At 35.5% G+C, this 13,454-nt stretch overlaps 1 protein-coding gene across 1 annotated transcript; it reads right to left on the bottom strand.

Annotated features, from left to right (window-relative positions):
• Nucleotides 1-1,221: 1,221 nt before the first annotated feature.
• rdhB (retinol dehydrogenase B) lies at nt 1,222-12,169 on the bottom strand. The gene is made up of 6 exons (XM_067762545.1): nt 11,779-12,169; nt 6,520-6,685; nt 6,158-6,284; nt 4,695-4,830; nt 3,381-3,515; nt 1,222-2,269 (listed from the first exon to the last, which is right to left on the bottom strand). Exons 1-6 carry the CDS (start codon nt 11,917-11,919, stop codon nt 2,225-2,227), a joined length of 750 nt encoding a protein of 249 aa, XP_067618646.1. The 5' UTR covers nt 11,920-12,169; the 3' UTR covers nt 1,222-2,224.
• Nucleotides 12,170-13,454: the final 1,285 nt, after the last annotated feature.

Raw genomic sequence — 13,454 nt, 5'->3', positions numbered from 1 at the left:
CTGAAGATAATTTAAATGAGATGATTACGGATGATACTGAGTGTGATTTTAAAACCAATACATTCCTGGTATTCGTTGATTCGGTAATCACTGGCATTACTGAACGATTTGCAGCTATGAGAAATTTGAGCGAGACGTTTTCCTTTTTGTGGCAATTTTAAGACATGGATGAAACTACGGTTCGCGCAAGCGCAACAAAATTTGTCGAAAAATACAAGTCGGACATTTCTCAAAGCTTATAATGCGAAATAATTCACTTGTTCAAAATTCTACATATGTTCAAAATCTGTATACGATTTTCCCCAACATTTGTGTTGCTTTACGTATCTTTTGCACTATACCTGTCACTGTAGCTAGTGCAGAACGTTCCTTCAGCTTCCTTTAAAGAATCAAAAACTTTCATAGATCGTGTTCAGCGAGTTTCCGGACTTGCCACGCTTTGTGTTGAATCCGTTTTGGCAAGACAGTTAAATTTTGATATTACATATTATAAAAATTTTGCAGCGAAAAAAGGAAGTAAAACCACTCTTTGATATCCGAACTTTCTATATTGAATAACTAAATTTATAATCATTAAATTTATCAGAAATGTATTAAAATGTTACCAAATAACTAGAAAAGATTATTTGAAACAATATGTGGCTGTTAAAAAAGAATTCTATTCTACGTCAGCTCTTAGTCCAAAAATCATATAGTTGATGTGGTAAAATTTTTTTTTTTTTTAATCCATCAATAATGATTCATGAATGAGACGTCATTAATTCAAGTTAATCAAGTGTATTAGTGGATTTTTTATAGGGGGCCCGTAAATTGTTTAGTCCCGGACCCGGATTTTCTCTCGACGGCACTGATTCGACATCCACGTTGATAGCATTACGTTACCTACTTACCTCTACTCTAACATAATGACTGTGACGAGGACTTTATCATTCAATTGCCTTCTAAGTCCAGACTAGTATTTATTTGCAAGAGTGAGTCTTCCCAGACTTCCTGCAATGTCAAGTGAATGAAAATATGTTTGTTTATCCATGCCGATGACACAGCGATTGCTTTTAAGGTTATGCATTTTACGATACCAAAACATTTTATCGTCTCTGAAGCATACATTGCACGCCGTATCTTTCGGATCGTGTATTTTACTCCCTACAGTGGTGGTGATTTTACAAGTCGAGACTTTTTTACCTTTTTTCGTAAATTTAATGCTGGCCGAAATTGCAAACGTGTGAATGGCATACAAGCTTTTTTATTTGATACAGCAAACAATTGGGGTAATCACGCCACCCTTGCTATCAGCTGTTCCGCTTAGGTGATTATATTTTTTAAACAGTTTATAAAAACAAAATACACTGAAGTAAAATATATTTTAAGTTCATAAACGAGTTGACGAGAATACACCTTATACAAAATAAAACTAGAATTATTATATACATACGTATTAGGCCGGGTCGATTTGTGGGGAGGCAAAAAAATCGCCCATTGCTCTATTCTAGGGATCAAAATAAGAAACTATGCCGAAGGAACCATACCTCTAAAACGAATTCTGCTGTCCCCCCCTTTGGGTCGTTGGGGCAAATTTTGAAAAATCCTACTTTGAAATGCCTATGTTTTTTCTTTTTGCAGTTTCTCTTTAGAAATTTATTTAGTCAGAACATATGTAAATGAAAAAATGAATTTAACTTAGTAATAGAAAAGAAATAAAAAAAAAAATTATTAGAAATTAGCGTTTTTACAACCCCCTTTTAAAACCAAGGCATCACTGTGATGCATTTGCATGTCGTAAACATAGTTGTGTGGGTTTTTTATTCAACCATTTTAAAAAATGAAGGTATCACTGTGACACAATTGCAGATCGTAAAATTGCTTGTGTTGTTTTTTTTAAGCCACCACAAGACACAGCGGGTAGAATTGAAATTGCCCCTACCCAAAAGTTCGACCCAAAGGGGGGGGGGCATCAGAATTCGTTTTAGAGGTATGGTTCCTTCGGCAAAGTTTCTTACCTTGATCCCTAGAATACGATTTTCACAGAGCAATGAGCGATTTTTAAATCGACCCGCCCTAATACGTATACTATAATTATACACATGAGAAAGTGCATGTATGAAAAAAGTCTAATAGGTACTAATTAGCGAGAACGTAATGCTAAAAAATCATCATAAGTTCTAAAAAAATGCAGATCAACTTTCGTAATAATCATTCAAAGGGAGAAGAAAGAAATTAATATCATCTATAAATCATAACGGCCCATTGCTTGTAGAATGATTTCTTCTACCTAAAAAGATAAAAATAAATTTTAAAGGATGCAAACATTTAAATTATATTTGTTATTTGATTTATTAATAAAAAATTAAAATTGGTTTATAAATAAGCAAATAGCAAGGCCTCCTATTCGCCGAATGTGTTTTGATTTAAAAACTCTCAAATCATGCCATGGAAGACAACTTAAAAAGATACAATACGTCACCTACTTGGCGGCAGAATTGGCTGTGTTTATTTAATTAATAACTTCAGATAGGCAACGTACCGGTCATCTCTTCCGTTATAATTTGGCAACTCTCTACTTTTGACATTCTTCAACCGTGTCACATATGTTGCACTTTTTGTAGCTATTTATAGTACGCATCTGTGAAAAATTGGTGTTTAAAACTAAACTATGCTATAAGTTTACAGACATTTATTATGTTGATAATGAAATCCACAATTTTATTGTCAAATAGAGCTATTTGTGTCAGTCGTTTACGCCACATACGTGTTGTCAGTGGCGTGCGTCGCGACGGTCACGGGTTGTATCTGCTTAAGCCATTATGCTTGGTTGTCATTAGCGGTATAGTAATTTTGATATTCGAATTTCATTTGTAACATTTTGGCAATTTATTTTTGCCTACGAAACGTTTACTCATCAATAAATAATACCACAGCGTGTGAAACAACGGGAAATAATGAAACGAGTTTTGCAATAAATGTACACACAATTTTACCGTGGTTTTTGCCCATGCACTGTTTTATCGGCCTCTAGCCAAAATTGTTACATAATGGAAACGCTTATGACCCAAACTGACCGGCCAGTCAGCTTGAGACTGTTTTTTGACTTAATGAAAACCAACCACATAACACAGTCTTTTTTTTTTGCGTAGAGGATGCGACTAAGTTATGAACAAAAATTTATTTATTTTTTCAAAGTTCAAACGTAACAAAAGGATTTACGAAAAAAAATACAAAAGAACATTTTTTAATCAGCGGTTTCATATAATTAGATTTGTAATGCTTTTTACAGGTGACCTTTGTTTGGCAAAGGCATCTCAACAGGCTTTATACATCTTTCGTATTTTTTATAAATAAATGGGGTATTGTGTATTAAAATTTAGTAAACGCTTTCTTATTACCTGTACATAATCTGGTGTTTCTAGGGCAAATAGCACTGCTTTAGCAACATCTGAGGCTTTAAGTTTTGGCAATTCTGCAACAGCGCGCGAATAAACACTCAGAAAATCGGTATCTACCATACCAGGACTGATGCTCTGTAATCAAATAAAGATAAATGCTAATGAAAATAAAAAAATTTACAAAATAACACCCCAAATTTGACTTATGTTGAGAGGATCTGGGAGCTTTTTTATTGTTCTTGCAAATGCACCTGACATTAAATTTTATTGTAACTAGCTAAATCGGAATCATTGACGATAAGATGAGATGGCCTTTGGAGTGTTCGATAGAAAAGTTCATCGGAAGATTTGTGGCCCTGTCCGTGCCAAGTATAATGATGAGCTTCAATGTAACGAATAAAAGCTCAAAAGCATGGAAGAAGAAGCTCAGCCCAAGAAAGTTTTTCAATGGACACCAAGACGAATCCATACTGAATTCGCCTTGATGCACACCCGCATTTGGAAGCAGAATAAAGGGGAAACCCCCGCAGAGTTGAGAGGGTAGGCCGCTTAAGCGGTTAAGCGCCAATTAATGGTAGTATAGTGATAACGGAATGGAAGGCCCAAATTCAAGTCCCGAGCAAAGCAACATGGAAAAAAAGTTTATCAATGAGAAAAAAGTTTTTCTAAGGGGGGCTGCCACCCGGCAGTGGTCAAAGAAACACTCCGAGTGTATTTCTGCCATTCTCAGTTAAAATTCAATGGTAGGAAAGGAAAGAAAAAGAAAGAAAAGGAAAAGAAGGTAAAGGAAAGGGACGACTGGGCGAAAGGGAAAGAAAGGAAAGAAAAGAAAAGAAAATGTAAAGAAAGAAATATAATGGAAAGGCTAGGAACCAAAACAAGAACCGCATAAAGTATACATTAAAAATGTGCAATTCTGACGCTGGAATCTGAAACAAAAATCGAAGCCGCAAAAGTAGAAGCATCAAGGGATCATAACCTTTACGTTATGTTTTATAATGTTGCATGTGGCATACTTATGCCTAGTTTTTCAGTGCCAGTTTAAACTCTAGTTAAAATTAACTAGAGCCTAATCCTGCCACTTTGTTCGATAACATAAAAGTTTGCTGCTCATCTCAGCTTAAGCGGCCGAAGTGGCAGGTTTAAACCCTAGGCAACTTTAACTAAAGTTTAAACTCGCACTGATAAACTCGGCCTTAGTAACTACTAAAGTGGTTGAATTTCAACGACTGGGCGAACTCTAGTATAAATAAATACATAAAGGATTTGATCCAATACTTACGCCGATAGTACTTTTTACTGCAAATTGCTTACCGTTAATTTGATATTTAACTTTAGAAAATGAATTTCCTGACGCACTGTTTGACACAGTGCTGTGATGGCGTGTTTTGTAGCTGGGTAAACACTAAATAACGGTACCGGCACCTCCGGTATTCGATGACCAAGAATACTGCATGAATGAGCAAATAATAAATGAAACATTGAAAAAACAATTATGAGCAATATAACAACAAATAAAATATAAAAATAACATAAACTAGGATAGGACAAGCTTCTTGCGACATCGATCTTAGCATTTTCAGAGCTTTACGCCGCCGTTAAGCGTGACAAAATATAATATCACGAAGTAGTAAATAAGTTTCGATAAAGTTAGGAGGAAGATGCAGTTTCGGTAATATATGTTATACGGACTTATAGTGAAATTATAGCCAAATAGGAGGATATTGGCAGAAAGAGTAGAATCCAAGCGGCTTACTGTGCAAAACAAGGCATAACTTTGGAAGAATCAAAAATCAACTTGTAGAATGTAACACAATTTAGAGCGAACAGTTGAGTAGCCCACCGCGAATGAGATTGATTATGCAAAGCATTGTGGTAGTCTATGTAACGGTGGAAGGGGTCCAAAATATCAATCAAAATAGAAAATAAACTTCGAATATTGAGTGCTGCGTTTTTCGACCATTGAGTGGCTTTCTGTTATTTTTTGTTCAGAGTTAAAGACCACCTCCAAAGATTTTGAGGACTGTTATCGATGTTTATAGCACCTTGTGGGCTATCGATCTGGTATTTCCATCTTAAAGGGCCAATTAAACCTCCTTAACCCTAACGCCATAGTCGTAACCATACCCATATCAATAACCATCTCAAATGTGATCGATTAATAATGGTGCCTTAACCTAAAAATCGTGGAAATTTCATAAAAATGAAGAAAACGGAAAACATTCTAAACATATTCCACAAAAAATAAGTCTCTTAGTCATAACGTATCCAAAACAATGAATAAAATCTACAAAAAGTTATTAAATTCACCACCTCAAATATTTTTAGGTTATGAATATGTCGAAAAACCAAAAACCAATTGGTTGGCTATGGTATGGTTATAGCGTTAGCGTTATAGTATGGCACCATTAGTCGATTACATTGATTTCTATAAGGTAGGTTCGATCAGCTGTTTTAACCATTAATTGGTCCTTAAGGTACTAGCCCGATTCTCTCGGTATCTATTTCGTATGAACGCGTCGAACCTTTTACGTAATCTCTTCGCCCTTTTCCATAAAGAACTTTTGGTCGTTAGAGGCTCACCTGCTAAATTTGTGTAAGTTCATATTCACTATTTTATCTAGTATGTATTAACCGTTGGTGGAGAGGTGGCGTTTGTTAAACGGTGACAGGTGTGATTAATGTAGAGATATGGCCGTGCGTTTTTATTTAACTTTCCAGTGATCGAACCCGACAATATTTTACATGCATACAAAGCTGCGTTTTATATCATTTACCTGTTCATAACAATAATGTGGCCGTTCGTTTTATTAGTCTTCATCAGCTTCAAACCCTCACGCAGACAAATCGAAGTTCCTACCACATTAAGATCAAATAAATCCTTTATATCCTTGCCAGGGGATTCTAAAATATATAAATACATATATACGTATAATAGTTCAAAGCTGACATTTGCTTCCAAACTACTTATAATAAACTTAACACTTTCATGATGAGTCAGTTGTGATGTTCAAATTTGTCAGTTGTAAGACAAAGCTACTCATTGGGAACAGTTTGTGGCTTATCGAGAGGCCAAAACGGACTCATGATGAACGTTATAGCGCCCTTTTGCCCTTTAGTGGTGGACTCTAAATTTTACCTGAAATAAAATTCGCTTTGAGCATACCAGCATTGCATATAAGTATAGTAATTGAAGGAAAAGTTTCGCGCACATATTGAAAGGCGGATAAAATGCATTCTTCTTTGCTCAGATCGCATTGACGAGAGTATATTTTGCCCGACCCTGTTATTTGATTGTTCAAATCCTATGAAAGATAAAATACATGCAATATGAACGGTCGGATGTTAAAATGGGATTTAAAAACACATTCGTAAAAGTGCGGTAAAAACGGAATTTATCTTTTTTTCCATTCAAATTAATTTTTTTCGAATTCCTGTATTGTGAGCTAAAATAAGCTCAGAAGTTGAGAACATAAGCCCTACGTACTTAGAATTTCCAATATACCCTCAATACTCAACATTCTTGGAAGCGAAAAAACGTAATTTTTGTGATGACATACAAGTTTTGTTCGTAGCCATGATTCAATTACTAGAGGTTTGTTCTTCAATGATGACAGAGCTTTGACACTCCCAAATTGAAAAATCTGGACGGATTGCTTTTACGAAGGAAGGAAAACGGGTAATAATTCAATCCCCTTAAGCGAAAATTGTAGTAGAAAAGTACCTTTAGTAGTATATTAGTAGTGATAATAAATTTGTAAATGCCAACAGGTTTTGGAGGAAATAATTCATTTTCTACTAAATCTTTCGAGAATTGATAAAGATCTATGTTGGTTTAGAATTTTATTCAAAAATACACTATATCACAATTTGTTTCAAAAACTCGCTATACGAGCATAAGTTCAATGCATTTTGATATAAGAGGGAGTTAATGAAAAGCATTCTGAGATAGGGCATTCTTCAATCTAATTCTAATATAGGGCGTTTTTGTGACAAATCCTGAAATGGGAAATTTTTTAAAAATATTTTGAGATAGGACGATTTTGAACGGGCAGCCGACTTGGGGTGATACTCTACTCAGCAGCTGCAATGAACTGAAACAAAAAAATCAGGGATGCACCTTAACGTTAAGCTAATCGTTTATCAAAAAATTTCCACCGTTTCCGTTGAAACACTTCGAAATATTATCGATAAAGAAATTATCAAGATAAATTGTATCTCGTTTTTAACCGAAACGAAAAGCTTTCGTTAACGTTAAAAACGTTAACAAAAACGTGATACTTTATGTTTGAATTGTGCTGGCAATGCTATAGCCATGATGAAGCCGTAAGGTGGCAACAACGAGCGCACATACACACACAAACTCTATGTAATTTGTTTGTGTAATTCGTTGGTGGTAATGTCAAAAATACTCTGAGAAATGTTCGTACTGTCAAAATTCATGAGAAAAGTTGCAATCAGCTTGGCTAATGCTTTCACCTTTAATGACTCCGCCATCAATCAGCTTTGCCAGCATAGTTTGAAATTAATAATCAACATAAACGATTTGATTTCGTTTTGATATGGCAGAAAACGAAACGAAATCATTTCGTTAATTTGACGATTTTAACGTTAATAAACGAAACGAAATGACTTCGTTTCGTTTATTAACGTTGATTATCGTAACGAAATGATATCGTTTCGTTGGTTAAGCATGCCTGAAAAAAATAAAAGAAAATGGTTTAGTTTCTTAGAACTTTATATTCCGGCCTTGACTTTAATAGAATAGTTAAGCTTTTGTGCGGTCCTGCTACACAGGGAGTATTCACCTTTTTATTCTGAAATTTCGGAAAGCTCGTTTACGTTAAGTATTCAAGGAAGTGTTCCGGGTAAACCGTTAATTTAGAATATTCGGAACACGTTCGTTTGATACTACCTCACGAGGTCAGAATATACATAATATTCCAAATATAAACCGATTCCTCAAATTCTTAATTGGAGACGAATGTTCCGAACATACGGAATGAATAAGTTAACGTGGTCAATGAGTACATTTCGTTATGGCATCTCCATTATTTACTAATGACATTTTTTAGTGAATCGATTTACTAGTCGAGTTTTTGATGATGAACTATGAATTATGAATTGGTTTAGGCTTCGTATGTTCATAGGTTTGCCAAAGTGCACCTATATTCAGCCACACTAATAGATCATGGCATAGTTAATAAATTCATCATAAAATTAAAATAAATGTTCTAAGGAATTATGCAGTTCAGTACTTATCGGGTATTTGTAAGCTGATTCCTTCCTATTTCTACTACTAATATTTTTCGAAAAATCACAAAGAAACAACACAGTTAACGGATGTCAATCCGATGTGGGAGCAAAATGGCTGCAATTGTCAAAAAATGTGTCAGTCGAGCAAACCTCTTGTGATTGAATCCTGGTTCATAGACCAAACAGAAATAAAGTTATAAGTCAATATATGAATAAACCTATGAAAAGGTTGTTTTTGGCCCCTTACTCCAGAGTTCGAGGGTATATTGGAAATTCTAAGTACGTGGGGACAATGTGCTCGACTGACCTACAAATTGCGGTTTATATCCGCCAGAGTATAATTTCATTATCAAACAATGCAATTGATGTTATATGATGGTGCACCAAAATGCAGTTTTCTCAAAAAGCGCTTATAGAATTTCCGTAAAATTTTGCTGCTGAGTTTATTTTAGCACACAACAAAGGAATCCCAAAAAAAATCTTAGGTGGTCTGACTTCGAATTAAAACATAGTTCAGGCACCCGGGGCCATGATAATAATGTATTGCCCAGCGATTTTGCGACCTACCATACATCGGCATGGGGATAAGCTTGAGTGGGCCCCTATCTACTGAAGCCAGGTAACTGGTAAGTCGACCGAAATTTTGCTGTAACTCCAGTTGCGTGGAGGCCAAATTACTAACATATTATTCAGTGATAAATAACTGGATATCAGACGTGCCTAGTTGAAATTCTGTAAGGGTCGTTGCACTCGACCTTCCCACAAGGTCAGCCATGCAATGCTTATTAAACTCTTTCAAGAATAACAGCTTTCCACTAGGCTGCAAATTCATTCGAATTCTGAGAACAAAAAAAAAGAATTGTAAAAGACAAAATCCACGGATTCTATTCATTACACAGCCCCACAGAAAAAAAGTGGGATGTTCAACGGAGGAGACGGGTCAATTCTTATTGATGTTTGGTCGCTGAACACAAATCCGTTGTCAGAATTCTAAAGTTTTTTTTTTAAAACGAGAGCTAACTTTTGAATTCTGACAACGGATTCGTGTTCAGCGACCAAAAATCCATAAGTATTGACCTCCTCCGTTTAACATCCCACTTTTTTTTGTTCTGTGGGGCTGTGTTATCCATGCCGGCAGTTGTCAATCACGACCTTTTCGGCCTACTCTACGCTGAAGTCACGCGCCGACTGTATTTGCGAATAAAATAATAAAAACATTTTTTTAAGTTAAACGGTTTTATTGAAAACAATACTTACATGAAGTAATAATAATACAAAAATCTAGAAAATAACTTCTAAAAATGTGGCGCGTATGTTTAGTTGGTCTTACTTATGACTTATCAATAGAAATTTGACGCGGCCAACGCTTTTATTCAATTGTCTGATCAATGCCCTAGATTGATGAGGAGTGTGATGACTAGTACCTAGGACCTACCTAATTAGTTTCTAGCTTTTAGTATTATTATTACTTCATGTAAGTATTGTTTTCAATAAAACCGTTTAACTTAAAATATTTTTTTTTAAATATTTTATTTTCAACTTTTAGTCTTTATTTAATTGTCTATTATTTGACTTATCTTGTTTGGTTGATTTTCTCATTCTATTTAGTTCATTTAGTGACTCGTTATTACAAGGACTCTTTCCTGACAATTTGTTACAACCTAAGTCCTCAATACATAATCCTTCCAAAGACTTCATTCGGCTCTGCGCCACGTATGCTTGTCTCTCCACGAACTCCACAATATTTTGATGTCACTTCTACCGGACTGTATGTAACATTTGTTCCAAATATGAGCCAAATCGGACATCATAGGTCGCTCTCTATTCCTGTATGTCTTATTTGTTCCAAGTATGAGCCAAATCGGACCACAAATACGATTTTTGTGAATATCTCGATCCTTGCGACACCTAGCGGCGATTTTTTTCATATGTCGCTTTCTATACATGTATGTCTTATGTGTTCCAAATATGAGCCAAATCGGACCACAAATACGATTTTTGTGAATATCTCGATCCTTGCGCCACCTAGCGGCGATTTTTTTCATAGGTCGCTTTCTATACATGTATGTCTTATATGTTCAAAATATGAGCCAAATCGGACCACAAATACGATTATTGTGAATATGCCGATCCTTGCGACACCTAGCGGCGATTTTTTTTCATATGTCGCTTTCTATACATGTATGTCTTCCAAATATGAGCCAAATCGGATCACAAATACGATTATTGTGAATATGTCGATCCTTGCGACACCTAGCGGCGATTTTTTTCATATGTCGCTTTATATACATGTATGTCTTATGTGTTCCAAATATGAGCCAAATCGGACCAAAAATAAGATTTTTGTGAATATCTCGATCCTTGCGCCACCTAGCGGCGATTTTTTCATAGGTCGCTTTCTATTCTTGAATGTATTTTGTGTTCCAAATATGAGCCAAATCGGACCACAAATACGATTTTTGTGAATATCTCGATCCTTGCGCCACCTAGCGGCGATATTTTTCTTATTATTGCATTGTCATCAGGTTCTGAACTATATTCCAAGTTGCTACAAGCTCGGGAAGTTACTTAAATTTCAATTACAAAATTCGTGCCGGCCGGCCGTCCACCCTGTCAATTCAAGCTAAATAAAACCGTTTAAAAAGGGAAAGAAAGACACATGGTTGGCCACAAATACAACAACTGAGAAATTTTCAATAAAGCACAATATAATAAAAATGATTTGGCTCTGCAGACTCGGAGTATATTTAGGCCGGGCTGCTCCTCCAATTTGAGGGGCGCTATTTTTAATTCCTGCTAACATCTTGATGGGCCTGCGAGCATTATGCTGACACCGAACGGGATTTGTTGATGCTGACGGAGAACAATTTGTCAAAGCACTAATTCTGAAGCACTTGCATGTTTGCTGTTAATTGCAGCAAGATATAAACCAGAGTCCTTCAGCCACGAAGAAACCACACAACCCCCATAGCACGGACCCAAAATCTAAGCAGATGAAGTTGTAGTTCTGTTAGAACTCCAATCTCAGAAGTGAAATGGAAAAGATTCACAGAATTTTTCATAATTTTTAATGGATCAACTTTTGAAAGGCTTTAGAAAACTTATTATTAGAAATTATTTATTCACTTTTAACATCGCTTACATCAATCAATTCTACTCGTCGCGCTAAACCAACAACGGTTATACCCTTATTAGCCAACAACACTGCAATTTGTGCCCCAATACCAGCGGAGGCGCCAGTTATAAGTGCCACTTGTTGCACATTCGAAGCTGCATCGGACATTTTTGATTTGGAGAAAATCAATCACTTTCAAGTACTTCTATATGCAAAATTACTGCGTCTCACTTAATAGGAAGCTGTGCAAAAAAATAAAACTATCCGCACGCTTTTATTGTTGAATAATGACTGATTGCTTTGATATAGTAAATTGAATCCCAGCCTTAGCAATGGATTAGATTGACGTTGCTTCTAATAAAATTCCACGGGTCGGAGTAAAGATATGTTCTTTATTGTAGCAATTGCAATTGTGCACTGCTTTAATTTATCTCGATATTTGAGCTTTACCTACGCACACACTTATATAACCCATATAGGCTTCACGGTATGTACAATGCTAGCGAAATATGAGCCTTTTCAGAAGATTAATTGCGCGAAAGAAGATTCATTGTGATATTAAAAGGCTTCTATCAATGTATTTACTATTTAACGGCTATACATATTTAATTTATTTGGCCCTTAGGTTTAGAAAGCTTTTTATACTCAGTTGAGCAGAGCTCACAGAGTATAATAACTTTGATTGGATAACGGTTGGTTATATAGGTATAAAGGAATCGAGATAGATATAGACTTCCATATATCAAAATCATCAGTAACGAAAAAAAATTTGATTGAGCCATGTCCGTCCGTCCGTCCGTCCGTTAACACGATAACTTGAGTAAATTTTTGAGGTATCTTGATGAAATTTGGTATGTTCGTTCCTGAGCACTCATCTCAGATCGCTATTTAAAATGAACAATATCGGACTATAACCACGCCCACTTTTTCGATATCGAAAATTTCGAAAACACAAAAAGTGCGATAATACATTACCAAAGACGGATAAAGCGATGAAACTAGGTAGGTGAGTTAAACTTATGACGTAGAATAGAAAATTAGTAAAATTTTGTACAATGGGCGTTGCACCGCCCACTTTTAAAAGAAGGTAATTTCAAAGTTTTGCAAGCTGTAATTTGGCAGTCGTTGAAGATATCATTATGAAATTTGGCAAGAACGTTACTCCTATTACTATATGTATGCTTAATAAAAATTAGCAAAATCGGAGAACGACCACGCCCACTTAAAAAAAAATTTTTTTTAAGTCAAATTTTAATAAAAAATTTAATATCTTTACATTATATAAGTAAATTATGTCAACATTCAACTCCAGAAATGATATGGTGCAACAAAATACAAAAATAAAAGAAAATTTTAAAATGGGCATGGCGCCGCCCTTTTTCATTTAATTTTTCTAGGAGACTTTTAATGCCATAAGTCGAACAAAAATTTAACAATCCTTGTGAAATTTGGTAGGGGCTTAGATTCTAGGACTGTAATTGTTTTCTGTGAAAAAGGGCGGAATCGGTTGAAGCCACGCCCAGTTTTTATACACAATCGACCGTCTGTCCTTCCGCTCGGCCGTTAACACGATAACTTGAGCAAAAATCGATATATCTTTACTAAACTCAGTTCACGTATGTACTTATCTGAACTCGCTTTGTATTGGTATAAAAAATGGCCGAAATCCGACTATGACCACGCCCACTTTTTCGATTTCGAAA

This window comes from Eurosta solidaginis, chromosome 1, assembly GCF_040869045.1.
Source record: "Eurosta solidaginis isolate ZX-2024a chromosome 1, ASM4086904v1, whole genome shotgun sequence".
NCBI lineage: Eukaryota > Metazoa > Arthropoda > Insecta > Diptera > Tephritidae > Eurosta > Eurosta solidaginis.
The sequence above is the reverse complement of the archived record's forward strand: the minus strand, read 5'-3'. Positions and strand labels throughout refer to the sequence as shown.

Coding starts and splice junctions, on each gene's coding strand:
- rdhB (XM_067762545.1), bottom strand. CDS start 11,919: ATGTCCGATGCAGCTTCGAATGTGCAACAAGTGGCACTTATAACTGGC. Junction 6,686..11,778: donor GACGAGTAGAATTGATTGAT/GTAAGCGATGTT, acceptor TATCTTTCATAG/GATTTGAACAATCAAATAAC. Junction 3,516..4,694: donor AGTTAAATATCAAATTAACG/GTAAGCAATTTG, acceptor ATTTGATTACAG/AGCATCAGTCCTGGTATGGT.